The 16,006-nt window shown below is 40.9% G+C and overlaps 1 protein-coding gene across 2 annotated transcripts in view; it reads right to left on the bottom strand.

The window, feature by feature from the left end:
* SPMIP4 (sperm microtubule inner protein 4) overlaps positions 1–4,404 on the bottom strand; it is a 43,037-nt gene extending 38,633 nt beyond the window's left edge. For both annotated transcript variants that reach the window (XM_077775449.1, XM_077775450.1), the window contains exons 1-2: positions 4,236–4,404; positions 3,408–3,560 (exon numbers count right to left, since the gene is read on the bottom strand). In XM_077775449.1, coding sequence (XP_077631575.1) covers positions 3,408–3,541 — 134 coding nt within the window. In that variant the 5' untranslated portion in view covers positions 3,542–3,560; positions 4,236–4,404. The remainder of the gene's footprint in view (positions 1–3,407; positions 3,561–4,235) is intronic.
* Between the last annotated feature and the right edge of the window lie 11,602 nt (positions 4,405–16,006).

The raw sequence follows: 16,006 nt of genomic DNA, 5'->3' as shown, positions 1-16,006 counted from the left end.
GTTTGGGCCCCGCGTCGGGCTCTGTGCTGACTGCCAGCTCGGAGCCTGGAGTCTGTTTCAGTCTGTGACTCCCTCTCACTCTGACCCTCCCCTGCTCACGCTGTCTCTCTCTCTCTCTCCTAGAAATAAATAAAACATTAAAAAAAAAATTAAAATACACCAGTGAAGAAAGTAACTGAAATATAAAGAATAACTCGCCTTTGGTCAGTGGGGAAGCTAGAACCAGAGTCCTGGTTTTCTTACTGTTTTCAGTGCTTTCTACTAGCCCAGTGGTCTCAAAAGTAAGCCAAAAAACTTCAAAAATGCAGATTTCCTAGACTCACAGCAGACCTACTGAACCAGAATATCTCCAGATTGAGCCAGGACTCTCTATTTTTAGAAAGCTGCTTAGGTAGTTCTGATGTGTCCTGTGTGCATACCAATGCTGGATAACATCAGAGCTAGGCTGCCTATTCTGAAAAGAAAAAAGTACACTGATGTGAGGAAGTCATTTTGTATTACTATTAAAATTGTGGAGTTCAGAATAAACTATGATATTTTAAAAGGCGTCCTCTTAAGTACATCCAAGTTTAGAAAAGTAGACTGCTGAGAGCTAACATATGCTAGGACTCATGTTCAGCCTTATCATATTGAAGGGTAATCCCTAATGGTCAGGAGCTTTTTGTTGTGTTTTGCTCTTGAGATACCTTGAGGTTTGAGTTGGGAGTCATAGACTGAACTTCCTCTGAAGAAGTAAGCCTCAGCATTGACAGAGTAGAGGTGCCAATGTTACCGTGATGACATTTTTCAGACCAGTTCAGAAGAAAAAGAGAACTTCTACTTCTGTACACTGCCCACTGCTTTTTAAGAGGGGGTTAAAAAGAGAGGTTCTGAGAATGCATGATCATCGCCGCTTTCCCATTTGGGGGCTATGATAGGAAAGAATTCTCGTGGAATAAAAGGGAAAGCAAGTTTTAGTTATTAGGAGTCAGGAACATGGTTATACCTACCTATTGCTTCAGGCAGTACCTTATTGCAGTTCGCAGGTAACTGAACATATATTGTATTTAATTTTATAGGCAGTTAATAAAAGCANCTCTCTCTGCCCCTCCCCTACTCATGCTCTGTCTCTCTCTGTCTCAAAAATAAATAAAACATTAAAATTTTTTTTAAGTTTATTTATTTTGAGAGAGAGAAAGAGAGAGAGCAAGGGAGGGGCAGAGAAGAGAGAAAGAGAATCCCAAGCAGGCTCGGAGATGTCAGTACAACTCAGGGCTCAAACTCACAAACTGTGACATTATGACCTGAGCAAAAACCAAGAGTTGGATGCTTAGCCAGCTGAGCCACCTAGGCACCCCTCGAAGATGCTTCTCTTAAATTTCATATCAGTTGAAAGGTTTTGGAGCCAATTACTAACCAACCATAGGACCATTTAGGGCCTATTAGATAAAAATTTCAGTGAAAAGCCTTATATAAGTGCTTTTGAGGAGATAGTGAATTTGTCAGATATGACAGCCTTAAATTCCTATTCAGATCCCTTTTGGCCAAATATAAAATTTTATGTTGCTGCTTTTGAGTCAGGGACAGTTTTCTATCCCCCAGATCATGAACAATCTGCTAAGAGTTTCCTCTGACTCAGAGAAGCCCTGTCTAATCTGATGACTGTTGGAGCTGAGTAGGAATTTAGGGCTGACAGCCATTTTTGGGAATTGGGTAACAGAAGAGTACATGCAGCAAAGACTGAGTCAGTAGAAGTGAACTGAGTCCTCTTTCCCACTAGTATGAAAATATTCCTTTTCATTTAATGAAAATATCAGTTTACAGAAATATGTTAAATATGATCTTTAAATTAAAAAAACGGAGAAGACACATATCACGGTGTTAATGGTGGTTATTCTGGATAAAGGAAGTACAGAGGTTTTCTTCCTTTTGTTTTAATTTCATAGCTTTTCTTTTTGTTAGAAAAGTGGAAAATCTGTTTTCTTTGAGGATTTCCATGATTTCTAAAGTATTTATAAGGAATGTATTGATTTTATAATTAGGAAAAGAAAAGCTTCTTTTTTAATATAAAGAACATATTTACAAACCAGACTAGATCCATGGAAGTCTGATCAAGATGGTGAAAGCCCAGATTCACGAAGGAAGAGTAAAGTTTGTAGAGAACCAGTGTTTAGTCTGGCAAAGAGAATTCTTACAGAATCAAAGGATCTGTGAACTCTTGAAGGGCTGCTGTCATGGAAATGATAGGTTATTCTTATTTTGCATGGCTTTGGAGAGAATAATGAGGATCAGCAGGCAGAGATTATGAGGAGGAAAAATGTCCTCAGTAGAAAGAAATTATCTAATAATCGCATTCAAAATTGGGATGGACTGCCTGTGTGGCAGTGATGTCCCATTTTGGAAGTATAAACTGAGGTTGGGTGGCTTTCTGTATGATTTCTTTTTTTTTTTAATTTTTAAATGTTTTATTTATTTTTTGAGAGAGAGGGAGAGAGACAGTGCAAGCAAGAGAGGGAGAGACAGAGTCCGAAGACAGTCTCCAGGCTCTGAGCTAGCTATAAGCATAGACCCTAACGTGGGGCTCGAACCCACAAACTGCGAGATCATGACCTGAGCAGAAGTTAGATGCTCAACCGACTGAGTCACCCAGGCACCCCTCTGTGATTTCTTAAAGAAGGAATTCTTAAAGGAGAGATTTGACTAAGTGAAATTATAAATAAAACTAAAGCAAACCAAATAAAATAACAATAAGGGCTATTTTTTTTTTTTTTACTGTCTAAGTGTTTTGAGTTTTTTTTCCCCTCGAAATGATTCAAATAAATACAATACAGAAAGCTGGCACTAAGATCTTAGAAAGTTACTTGTTTGTACCTGTTGCTTTATATGTAAAATGGTGATAATAATAGCGACAATAATGGTACTGATCTCATAGGGTTGTTGTGAGGATTAAAAGAATTGCCACAGTAATCAATCAATACACGTTAGATGCAATTTAAATAATAATTTGTAATTAAAGTGTTACAGGAAATTTGGGAAAGCTAAGATTTAGATAGCAACTGTGAACAACAGATTCTGGGAGTGTTTTTCAACAGATGGTGTTAGGGGATGATAGGGAACCACTACACTACTCCTTATAAAATAAAAAGTTTGAAACAGATTAATTTTCGAATGAAGGAAGTGATCATTCTGGAATTTTAGTATGTAGGGGATGAAATTGATGTCTGCCTTGTAAAAATGTACACCAAGTTACTTTTGATCAAGTTCCTAACAGATGTGGACACTTAGTTTAGTTAATCATCATATTATGCCATCCCTATGGTGTGATAAACAGAAAAGCCCCCATCTGAATGTTTTTTTCTCACATATAAAAATAAACTAATATATTAAAGCCTTCTTTAATTATTTATGTTGTCTAGTTTTTGTTTTACCTGTCCTCGGAGGCGGTTGGGCAAGCGGCTGTTTGTAACGGAGTGTGCAATTCATTAGAGTAAAAGGTGTTTGACAGTAGGTCAGCTCCTTCAAGCTCTCTGCAACAGTAGTGCCTGCCATGAATTACCTCCATGTTTCTTGAAAGGCAAAGACTGGAAAAGAAAAGCAGGGCACACTTGGTTCCCATAGTCAACTGACTTGGTCACTATCACATTGACCCTCCCTCAGGGCAGGCAGGAAACATACTTTATACTGCTGAATTGTTCAACTCAGCACTGCGTAGAAATTAGGGGCTTCCTTCCTCACCAAGAGACCATCTGTGGACCCTCATATATCACATCAGTAATGAGTAGTAACTTAAATTCTATGGAAATTAATTTCAAGGGAGACATCCACAAAGTGGAAGATATTCTTAAGTACAGTCTAAACACTAGTGAATAACATGTAGATTCATATCCATACAAGGCCACTCCCCAATGGACACAGACTGAGATTAAGTTCTTGTCTTGAAGTTTACCATAACTATTTAAGAAAATTCAGCTTACTCCTCATCCCATCCCCACCCCATAATATTTCTAAAAAGCAGACAGAATCATGCAGCAGAATCAGCAGCTGTGCTTCTAAAGGTTTCAGGGATCCGGAATGAGAGAAGAGCTTTGAGAGAGGAGGAGAAGCAGTGGTGCAGCTTGAGCAGAATCCCAAAGGGTAAGAATCCCACCCCCTCCCTCGGACTTGGAGGGGGAAGCCAGCGAGGCCCCCTGGCTGGGACCGCGCCCCTCCCAGGCTATTAGCGTCGTGCCTAGCGGTGACTCGGGGTTCAGACGCACCTGGTACATCAGCCTGGGGGCAGCCCCGGATCGAGTCTCCCCTTGCCCTCCCCAGAGCTGGTGGGCCTCTGCGGGGCGTGGAATCCCGCCGTCGTCCGCACCTGCGGGCCCAGAGAGCTTGCGGGTTACGGCAGGTGCGGGTGGGGAGAGAGAGAGGGACGGCGAGCACGCCAGGGGTGGGGTTGAGGGTGCCTGTGACGGTGACCGTGACCTTGGCACTAGGTAACGCATTCTTGCGGAGGGGCAGGCGGCTCTTAGAAGTTTCGCAGGAAGGCAGCCCAGGAACCCTGCGACCGGTAGTAATCTGAAGCCGGACTGTGGACAAGACGCTCAGTCTTGAGGTGAAAGAGGCTCTTCCGGCGCCCCAGGCCCTCGGCCCCGCCCCCACACCTCGTACCGCCCCCAGACGTCCTCTGAAATAGAACTCCTATATCTTGGTTGGCCTGTTCTAGGGTTTTCCTCCGGGCCCAAGCGTTCCTGAGTGTGGACTGGGCGGAGCGCGGGCTAAGGGCCAGGATGGAGGACAGGAGACCCTGGTGGGGGAGAGCATCCGGCTTATCTAACTCCTCCTCCCACTGCTGGAATGGGAGTTGCGTCCACTTCGAAGGTGGCTTCGCTGGATTCTACACACGCTGCTCCCAGGATTGTCCCCTGTGGGAGCCTTGGCTCTTCCTTCCCTGGGTGGGTGTGGCAGTGGCCAACGGGCAGGTCGGCCTGGGCTGTCCTACCCAGTTCCCAAGGTCCTAGCCCCACCTCGAACACCTCAGTTACCCGCATCCCTCCCTCCAGCCCCATTCTCCCAGAAAGTAATGTGAACCCTGCACAGTTTCTGCACCTACAGAGACAGGAGTTTCTGTGATGGTTGAGAACTGCCCCCAAAGGACAGGGATGTGGGAAGCTTACATTTTGGGAGAGTCTAGAACTGAGCCTGTAGGAACCCAGAAGGATGTGGAGGTAGAGTGATCACCTTTGAGAAGAGAGTTGTTCTCTGACTCTTCTAAAACAACTATTTAATCAGCTGACCAGAGGGTATTCATTTTGTGCTGTGCTTTCTAGGTATTAGCTGACATGAGAGAAAGAAAGGTGCATTGGAGTCAGCAAGGTCGTACTTTTGTATTCTTGGTCAACTTCATAGCCTCTCTACCTCTCCCCCAACTCCACTAAGCTTGCAAGAGTAAATACTGCTGGAGACAGAATTGTGAATTAGGTGATGTTTGCCTTTAACTTTCACCCCTTTATACATCTTCCCCCCTCAAAAAACTTCTCTTGGAAGTCTATCCTAATCTTTTTTTGGGTTTTTGCTGCTCTGGGGTTTTTAGGATTTCTTTTTAAATTCCTTCCCATTAACTTCCCTGTCATATTTCATGTGCCCAGCCTTCCAGTAATTTCTATATCCCACCTTTCTCTTGTGCTTGACCTTTGTTACATTTCCTCATGGCTTGTTTCTTCCTGAGTGGTAATAACTGAGACAATAGATGTAATCAGGGATATCTGCTGAAGCTGCATCACTAGCTGCGGGTTTGTATGCATGTGGATGGTTGTGATACCAGGGAAGTTACAGCCACAAAGGGACCAGGCTGTGTGGTGATAGTCTCCAGGTTCTGGTGGGTTTGAAATTTTATTTTCTGTCAGATGGGTGTAAAGAGTAGGAAAATAGCATCACTTATTTTTAACTTTGTTATCTCCAAATAAAATTTATTGGCAAGAAAAAAATTCATTGTCAGATCTTTGTAAAACAAATGTTCTCGTTGAAAATGCTTCCCCATCTGTAAGGTTCTTGAGGTTGTCAGAACTAGATCTCCTTGACCACACTCCTTATTTTAGGGTTTTGTGACTTAACCCACACTGCCTCAGTCATCAGGTAATGTATATGTGACCCCAACAAAAAGTAAGCGCCCTCCTTGGGATGCTCAAAACAACTGGTTTCTTAGGTGTACCACCACTTTTCGTGGAGTCAGTAGCCTCACATCACCTTCCTACTTCTCCTAACATTGTTCTCTCCTTCACCACTTTATTTACCTTAATGTATTTTTTGAGCCACCAGTAATGCTGGTAGCAGAGAAGATGAAATTTGGGAATGAAAAAAAGGTATGCATAGAATATTGTGCCTGGGCTAACAAAAATTCCAAACCACTAAACTTAGACCTTTCACCTTCAAGGAGATAATATACAGGAAGTATATAATAATGTAAATTATTAGCTATACCCTATAACCTTTATTTTACATCTGTTGTAGAGACTTTTAACTAAGTGGTATTTGATAATGAACCAAATAAAGTTTTGAGGGATCTCGTACTTCTTGGCAGATATGAGTTTTAAAAAAAAACAACCCAGTTTTACTGATATAACTGACATATAAAATTGTATAAGTTTAAGGTGTACAATACAACGACTTTATATATGTATATATCATGAAATGACTGTCACAGTAATTTTAGTTGTCAGCATCTATCACCTCATATTGTTTCAAAAAATAATTTTTTCCTTGTGATGAAATCACAAGCACCATACAGCATTGTTCACTATAATGGTGTGCATATCCCAGTACGTATTCATCTCATAACTGGAAATTTGTACTTTTTGACCACCTCTGCTTGATTCCCTTACCTCTCACCCCCTGCCTCTGGCAACCACAAATCTGATCTCTTTTTCTATGAGTTTGGTTTTTTTAGATTCCATGTATAAGTGAGATCACACTGTATTTATCTTTCTCTGTCTTCCTTAGCATAATGCCCTCAAGATCCATACATGTTGTCATGAATGCAGGATTTCTTTTATTTTTTATTTTTTAATGTTTATTTATCTTTGAGAGAGAGAGAGGGAGAGAGGGGCAGAGAGAGAGGGAGACACAGAATCGGAAGCAGGCTCCAGGCTCTGAGCTATCAGCACAGAGCCCCTCACGGGGCTCAAACCCACGAACCACAAGATCATGACCTGAGCTGAAGTTGGATGCTTAACCAACTGAGCCACCCACGTACCCCCATGATTTCTCTTTTATGGCTGAGTGCACGTGTACCACATTTTCTTTATCCGCTAGTCTGTTGATGGACACTTAGGTTGTGTGCATGTCTTGGCTATTATATATAATGCTGCAGTGAACATGGGGTGTAGATATCTCTTTGACATGGTGATTTCATGAGCATTAAAAAAAAATTTTAATATATTTTTTAGAAGTTTATTTATTTTGAAAGAGACAGAGACAGGAGGAGTAGGGGAGGGCAGAGAGAGAGGGGGAGAGAGAATCCTAAGCAGGTGCCACGCTGTCAGCATGGAATCCCAGGCAGGGCTCAAACCCATGAAGCCACAAGATCATGACCTGAGCCGAAGTTAAGAGTCAGATGCTTAACTGACTGAGCCAGCCAGGCACACATCATGAGTACTTTTCAAATGGAAAAAGTTTGAGTATTGTTCCTTGCCTAGAAGATAGGTTGGGAAGTTCTTTCAGTGACTTTAAAACATACATTAAGGGAACATGGATGGCTCAGTCGGTTGAGCATCCGACTTTGGCTCAGGTCATGATCTCACAGTTCATGGGTTTGAGCCCTGTACGGGCTCTGTTCTGACAGCTAGCTCAGAGCCTGGAGCCTGCTTCAGATTCTGTGTCTCCCTCTCTCTCTGACCCTCCCCTGCTCACGCTGTCTCTCTCTCTCTCTCAGAAATAAATAAAAACATTAAAATTTTTTTTAATAAAACATGCATTAAAAAGACTGCAAAATCTCATTGATTCCAATGTATATATCCTCCTTAGTAGGATGATAATTAAAAATACATATTCTGCTGGCTTTAAAATTAAACTGATTACAAATGAGTTTAATGACACTTTAATATTAAATTGAGTACTTTTCGCCTTGAGTAGCTAAGGAACTGTATATTCATTCAAATGACATAGATGCAGATATTTATAAAATGTGCTTATTTAGTAAATAATCCCTAATTGCCCAGATTGTCCCAGTGCTTGAAATCTCTGGGGATATGGAACAGGAAACAGTTACAATCAATGTGGTAGGTGCTGCATTGGGAAGCAAATACCCTTGCACTTCTTGCCTCAAGAATTATGGAAATAAGTAATGTTGGATATTTTCTTTCTGGCCTCTGGTGGATGACGCACTAAAGATGGCCCCCAATGAACCACAGCTCCTGTGGTTAATGCTCAATGAGCAGTTCCCACCTACTTCTGTATGGGCTGCTGTGTGACTCAGGTTAACCACTTGAATGCAGTAGAAGTGGGCTCTGCCAATCCTAGACCTAGTCTTTTTTTTTTTATTACTTTTTAAAAAATGTTTATTTATTTTTGAGACAGATCATGAGCCAGGGGCTGGGGGGGGAGAGACATAGAGAGAGGGAGACACAGAATCTGAATCAGGCTCCAGGGTCCGAGCTGTGGACCTTGAGATCATGACCTGAGCTGAAGTCTGATGCTTAACAGACTGAGCCACCCCAGGTGCCCCCCTCCTCCCACCCCAGATCTAGTCTTTAAAAGGACTGGCAGCTTCTACTTTCTTGCTCTTCGGACACTTACTTTTGAGAGGCCTGAACCACCATGAAATAAGTATGACTACCTTACCGGAGGGATCCTGTGGAAAGATTACGTGAAGAGGGAGAGAGAGAGATCCTGTTGTCATAATGTCCCTGTTATCTGAAGAGATGTCTCCAGCCTCTCCTGTCATCCGACTGCAACCACGTGAAGAGGCCCCAGATGAGATCAGCGGAAGAACTGCCCACATGATCTCAGGCAACCTACAGAATCACAAGAAGTAATAAAACAGTTGTTCTTTAAAACCACCGACTCCCAGTATGGTTTCCTGTGCAGCATTAGATAACCAAGCACTTGTTATATAAAGTTTGTACACATTACACAGTTTGTTTTCTTTCTTTCCTTTGTAAATATTAGAATGTTTTACTATTTTAATGTTAATTAGAATGGTGGTGGTTGACGTTACAATGTAGTATTTAGGATGCAGAATATTTTGATGGTGTTGTAACTAAACGAGGAGAGGAAATAACATCATCCAAAAATAGAAATGGTGACTGTTAGGACCTTCTGGGGAGTGGGGGACTGAGTGATAGGATGTTCACTTGTATGAAGAATAATTTCATCATGTAGGTGGTAGCATGTCATATTATTGTTGCACTGGTGTTTAAATATGGGTAGAAAGGTATCTGTGGATACTGAAGAGTCAAAGGAGTGGAGCGTAGGCTAGTTGATGCCACAGTAACACATAACCACCAAATCTAAGTAGCTTAAAATCTCACTGGCTTGTTTCTCCTTATGCTCCATAAACCAATACTGCAGGGGCCTCTGCACCTTGTCATTCATGGCCACTATCTCCTAACTCTGCCATTTTAACGTGGGGCCTCAGGGTTTGCATCAGCAGAAGGGAGTGTAGATGATTAAGCACCAGCTCCTAACTGTTTCTACTTGCAACTGCTTTGCAGGAATTTAAAAACATTCTATGGCCAAAGGAGATTGCAGGGCATGGCCTGTGGTATGTCATGTTCCTGTGTGCCTAGAAAAAGAGGGAGCTGGAAATGTTAATGAATTCTAGTAACATAAGTCACAGTGTTCATCTAGTACCTTGCCTCCCCCCAAGTTTTACCTTCACTATATCATTCTCTATACTACCACCTGGGAGATTTTTGTAAAATGCAAATCTGACATGTGTCTTGCTTGAAATCCACCATGGACCCCTGTTATTCACAGCATGAAGGCTGACTTCTGATTTTGAAAACAGTTTTATTAATCTAATCTGTCTTTCTCATCCCTGTCTCACAGGCAGCCCACTCTTCAATTATATTGAGCCTAATTGCAGTTTTTTCACTTACCCTTTTTTTCTGGTCTCCCTGCCTTTTCATCTCTAGTTCTCTAATATCAAATTTCATTGTTTTTGGTAAACCATATCTATAATTCAGGGTTCAGTAAGGAGCAAAAACCATTATTTGAGCAGGGTAAATTTAATATAAAGGATTATTAGCTAGTAGAAGCTGTTAACTACTAAAAGAGGGAGATTTAAACTTCTTGGAAGACAGAGTGGCTATCATAGGTACACACAGCCTTCAGATGGAGAAGAAACTTGCTAGAGGTGTAGATTAACATTGTTCTCTAAAGTGGTCTGATCTTAGAGGATGTGAGTTGGCCAGACTAGCCTCTGGAAGTGGCCTGCCATGGCTGGAGGGTATGATATTGCTGTTGGTAGAGAGAGAGCAGTCTAACAGCATAGTTGGAAGTCTAGGTGGATGCCAGGCTCTGGTGATGAATAATAATAATAAAAGATCAGTATCTAAAACTCAAGTGTCTCACTGTTATCATTGCCTTGCAGGGTCATTTCAGTGCTCTCTATTGGTGAAACTTAAAATTCTGCCACCTGATAAAGGAGAAGCTTTTGCAGGATCCAAGTTCAGTATCACAAAGCGCAGGGCAAAGAAGAACGGATTTGGAATGGAGAGCCAATAAATTTGTAACTTGCACATTTTAGTAATGGTAAATTATTTAACACATACTGTGTACCAGGTGTGGTGATAAGAAGTGTGTGTGTGTGTGTGGGTGTGGGTGTGGGTGTGTGTGTAGGTGAAGTAGATATCGTCATGACATATACAAAAAATGATCCATTTTTGTCTGGACATCAAAGCTATGTTCTTCTCTGCCATCCTGATATTCCTTTCTTTGTAGAAAGTTAAATGTGCCCTTTTAGGCATCACAATCCCAGACTTTAGCCTCTACTACAAAGGTGTAATCATCAAGACAGTATGGTATTGGCACAAAACAGACACAGACAAATGGAATAGAATAGAGAACCCAGAATTGGACCCACAAATATATGGCCAACTAATCTTTGACAAAACAGGAAAGAGTATCCAATGGAAAAAAAACATCTGTTTAGCAAAGAGTGCTGAGAGAAATGGACAGCAACATGCAGAAAAATGAAACTAGACCACTTTCTTACACCATACACAAAAATAAACTCAAAATGGATGAAAGACCTGAATGTGAGCCAGGAAACCATCAAAACTCTAGAGAAGAAAGCAGGTAACAACTTCTTTGACCTCAGTCACAGCAATTTCTTGTTCGACACATCTCCAAAGGCAAGGGAATTAAAAGCAAAAACGAACTATTGGGACCTCATCAAGATAAAAAAGCCTCTGCACTGTGAAGAAAATAATCAACAAAACTAATAGGCAACCAATGGAATGGGAAAAACTATTTGCAGATGACATATTGGATAAAGGGCTAGTATCCAAAATCTGTGAAGAACTTAACCAAACTCAACACCTGAAAAACAAATAATCTTCTGAAATGGCAGAAGACATGAATAGACACTTTTCCAAAGAAGACATCCAGATGGTCAACAGGCACATGAAAAGATGCCCAATGTCACACATCATCCGGGAAATACAGATCAAAACCTGAGATACCACACCACACCAGTCAGGGTGGCTAAAATGAACAAATCAGGAAACTATAGGTGCTGGCGAGAAGGTGGAGAAATAGGAAATCTCTAGCATTGTGGGTAGGAATGCAAACTGGTTCAACCCCTCTGGAAAACAGTATGGAGGTTCCTCAAAAAATTAAAAATAGAACTACCCTATGAACCAGCAATAGCACTGCTAGGAATTTACCCAAGGGATACAGGAGTGCTGATGGATAGGGGTACATGTACCCCAATGTTTATAGCAGCACTTTCAACAATAGCCAAATTATAGAAAGAACCTAAATGTCCATCAACTAATGAATGGATAAAGATGTGTTTTATATATACAATGGAATACTACTTGGCAATGAGAAAGAATGAAATCATGCCATTTGCAGCAATGTCGATGGAACTGGAAGGTATTACACTGAGTGAAATAAGTCAGTCAGATAAGGACAGATATCATGTTTTCCCTCATATGTGGATCTTGAGAAACTTAACACAAGTCCATGGGGGAAGGGAAGGGGAAAAAATAGTTACAAACAGGGAGGGAGGGAGGCAAAGCACAAGAGACTCCTAAATACAGAAAACAAACTGAAGGTAGATGAGGGGGTGGGGGAGAGGGGAAATGGATGATGGGCATGGAAGAGGGCACTTGTTGGGATGAGCACTGGGTGTTGTATGGAAACCAATTTGACAATAAATTATATTTAAAAAAATGTGACCTCTTATCTTCCCCCTTAGTGCTTGGCTCTGAATTAGAGTACTTATATTATAGTGCCTTTTGGTTTATGTGTCTACCTCTTTTAGTAATATAGGAGACCTTAAAAAGCAAGAATCGTATTTTTGTTTCATTTTGGGTTCCCAATGCCTACCTTTAATACTTAGTACCTAACAGGCACTTAAATGCTCATGAAAAGAATAATTATTTGGATGTCAATGCCAGTGGGCTAAATAATGATGGAAACATATAGGTAGGTGCTGAATAAATCTGTTGAGTTGGGATGAGTATTTGCTAATGAATTAAACCAGTCAGGTCATGTTGAGTGTTGGGAATAGGGAAAGCCTTTTTTGTTTTTATTTATAGTTTGGTTTATTAACACCATAAGGTAATAGGAAACTGTCAATTTAAAATATCTTTTATATTTTTGTGCATAGGAAAGCTTTGATTCCTAAAAAACACTTGGCTCATTGTATAATGGTTACAATTTTAGTTCACTGATATGGATACGTTCTGATGTTGGCCATTGCATTAAATCTCCATTAGGTTCACATTCTACCTCTGGCACTTTTTCTTTCTTTCTTTTTTTTCTTAAGTTTACTTATTTATTTTGAGAGAGACTGAGACAGTGCAAGTGGGGGCGGGGCAGAGAGAGAGGGAGAGAGAGAAATTCAAGCAGGCTCTGCACTCGCAGGCTTGAACCCATGAAACTGTGAGATCATGACCTGAGCAACTTAACCAACTTGCTTAACCAACTCAGCCACTCAGGTGCCCCTACTTCTGTCAGTTTTTCAAGTAAGACACTTTAGAATCATCCTTTGGATTATGTTATTGGTATTTAAAGAGTATTGAGTTTTGTTCTAGCAGGAGGTAAATAACCAGCGTATATGAGTCTTGGTTTTAGGCTTTGTTAGGGGTGGTCTATTTCATTCCCCTCCCCCCAACTCTTTATAAACTGGCCTTAGCTGAATGGCCAGACTGTTTACCACTCTAAGTATAGTAAACAGTTGTAGGGTATGCTATTTGTTAGTAAATGAAAGAAAATTATGTGTTTTCTAAAACTTATGTATCTATCTATATACACACATAACATTTCTTATATATGCAAAGTACTTCTGGAAATATGCACAATAACCTGGCCACATTACATCGGTTGACTTTGGGAAAGAGAACTAGTAACTGAAACTCGGTGGAGGGAGAGAGGTGTTTTTTCATATTCCTTTTTGGTATCCTTTGACTTTTGAACATATTACCTATTTGCTGTAGATTAGATTTTCTGGAAGCAAATGCTGAGAGGGAGTTTGGGGTACAAGATGTCTGTTAGAGATCAACACCTGTGGAAGGGAGGAAAGGAAGAGGACTGCACATAGTCTGTCTATGTCTTGAGCCTGACAAAATCTTGGCTAACCCTCTGGAGAGCTTTGGACCACATATGGCCTGTCGTTACTTTCCTTATCCCTGTATTTTGTTGAGAGTTTGGATGGATATAAAATCCCAGTGGTGTGAAGGAAGGAAAGTTATTCCTAGATTAATAAGTCTTCAAACCTTCCAAGAATGTCTCTCAACTTGTTTCAGTGATATCACCCACCTCACCCATCTTTGAATTCAGAGGTACCTAAAAAAATTTTTTTAACATTTATTCATTTTTAGGAGACAGAGACAGAGTGTGAGCAGGGGAGGGGCAGAGAGAGAGGGAGACACAGGATCCAAAGCAGGCTCCAAGCTCTGAGCTGTCCACACAGAGCCCGATGTCGGGCTCAATCGAACCCTTGAAATGGGAGATCATGACCTGAGTCGAAGTCTGATGCTTAACCAACTGAGCCACCCAGGCACCTCCACAGATACTTCTTAATTGATGCAAATACTATAATCATGCTTGTTTGTTTGTTTGGAAATTTGACAACATATAGAAAAAATCCTAGAGCAATTGAAAGTAGTTGCTTTTGAGGAAAAGAAATTGGAAGTACATGAGGTTGGCCTTGGGACAGTTGTTTTTCATTCAACTTGAGCTCTTTTGTGGGTGAAAGGGGGGCACTATTAAAAGCATACTAGGATAATAAACCTGAATTAGAACTATCCCTGGAAAACTGGGATGCAGTTACCCTAATTACAAATCCTGTAAAATTCTTTTGATTTCTTAAAGTTTGTATATCTATTTCTTTCTAAACATACAATTAATCTTTAAAGAAGACTCATAAAGTATGGAAGCCAGTTAGTACAACTTGACAATCAATGCAGAAGTGATGTCTGTGATATTCCTGGTGTTTAACCATCCAGTCTTTGCCCACACACTTTTCCACAGCCCGTATCAGTCAGATCCATTACTGGGCAGCTATACTTGTTAGAGGCTTCTTTCACACTCGCCGATTTGTATTTTGCACCGATAGGCAATACTACAGAAACCTTTCTCTTCCCTGACTAGCCTCGAGTTTAGAAGTGCGTTGCTTTCATAAGTCTAAGGGAGGTGACACCTCTACCCTGCCCCACCCCTCAGCTTTTCTATACCACTGTGCTGCACTTATCAGTATTAAAGTGATCAGTGCCCATAGACCTGAAAAGTGGGGAGAGCAGATTTGCTTAGGGTAAGAAACAAGACTTCAGAAATGATTTAGTGTCTTGAGTAAGGTCATGCATAACCCTACAAGGTAAAAGCCTTATCCGGTTTGATTGGCAAGTGAAAGGTTCATGCATCAGAGAAATCGCTGACTTGAGTGATGTATACACCTTGGCTCCATGCCTGCCCCATTCCTCTCTCAGGCTGCCACCATTGCCCTCCTGTCATCCTATGATGTAGGACATGGCCAAGATTGACAAGAGAGACAAGGTTGAAGGGGCAGTTGTTAAAATGTCACCCACTCAGACTGAAATCCAAATGGCTTAATTTAGCATGCTGCATTTTAATTAATGAGAGTGAAAAAGTGAAGAGGTTGTGGTTTCTAATCAAACAAAGTAACGCTTTAGTTACTGAAATGCAAATGGCTTAAATGGGAGGGAAACAAACGGTAATTAGATCAAAAGGATATATTAAGAGGAGACTAAAAACATTTTTGCCAGAAGTCGATCTACAGTTGGTTTGTGCTCAAAGATGCTACATACAGATATTAAACAGTTTAATGTAAATATTTTAATATTTGATCACTTTGGGACTTCAGTGACTTTCAATTTTCTAATAGATACAGCCTTTGTATTTCATTGCAGATGTTTTAACATGGAGTCTTGCTGCTTCTCAGTGGGCACTGTTTGTTGTTTTTTACGTACTTTCCTTTTCCTTAAGGATGTGTGGATTCTCTGTTGCTAAAAGTCCTTAACTCATAGCTAGACTGAGGCTGGAAAAGTTTACTTTGGCTTCCTAAAAACTGTTGAATTGAGGTGATTTATGTTAGGTTAAAGTTGTTAACTGAGTCTTAAGTGTGCAGTATACTGTACAGTATAAAACAAGAGGCTCTTAAGGACTTTTTGTTGTGGTAGTGGTGGTGGTTATTGTTTTGGTGTAAGAATTTAAAATTTATTAAGGGGCACCTGGGTAGCTCATTCAGTCAAGCATCTGACTCTTGATTTTGGCTCAGGTCATGATCTCATGGTTCCTGAGATCGAGCCCTATGTCGGGCTCTGTGCTGACAGCATGAAAGCCTGCTTGGGATTCT

Source organism: Crocuta crocuta, unplaced genomic scaffold, assembly GCF_008692635.1.
Source record: "Crocuta crocuta isolate KB4526 unplaced genomic scaffold, BGI_CrCroc_1.0 scaffold197, whole genome shotgun sequence".
NCBI lineage: Eukaryota > Metazoa > Chordata > Mammalia > Carnivora > Hyaenidae > Crocuta > Crocuta crocuta.
This window is presented reverse-complemented; position numbering and strand designations above follow the sequence as displayed.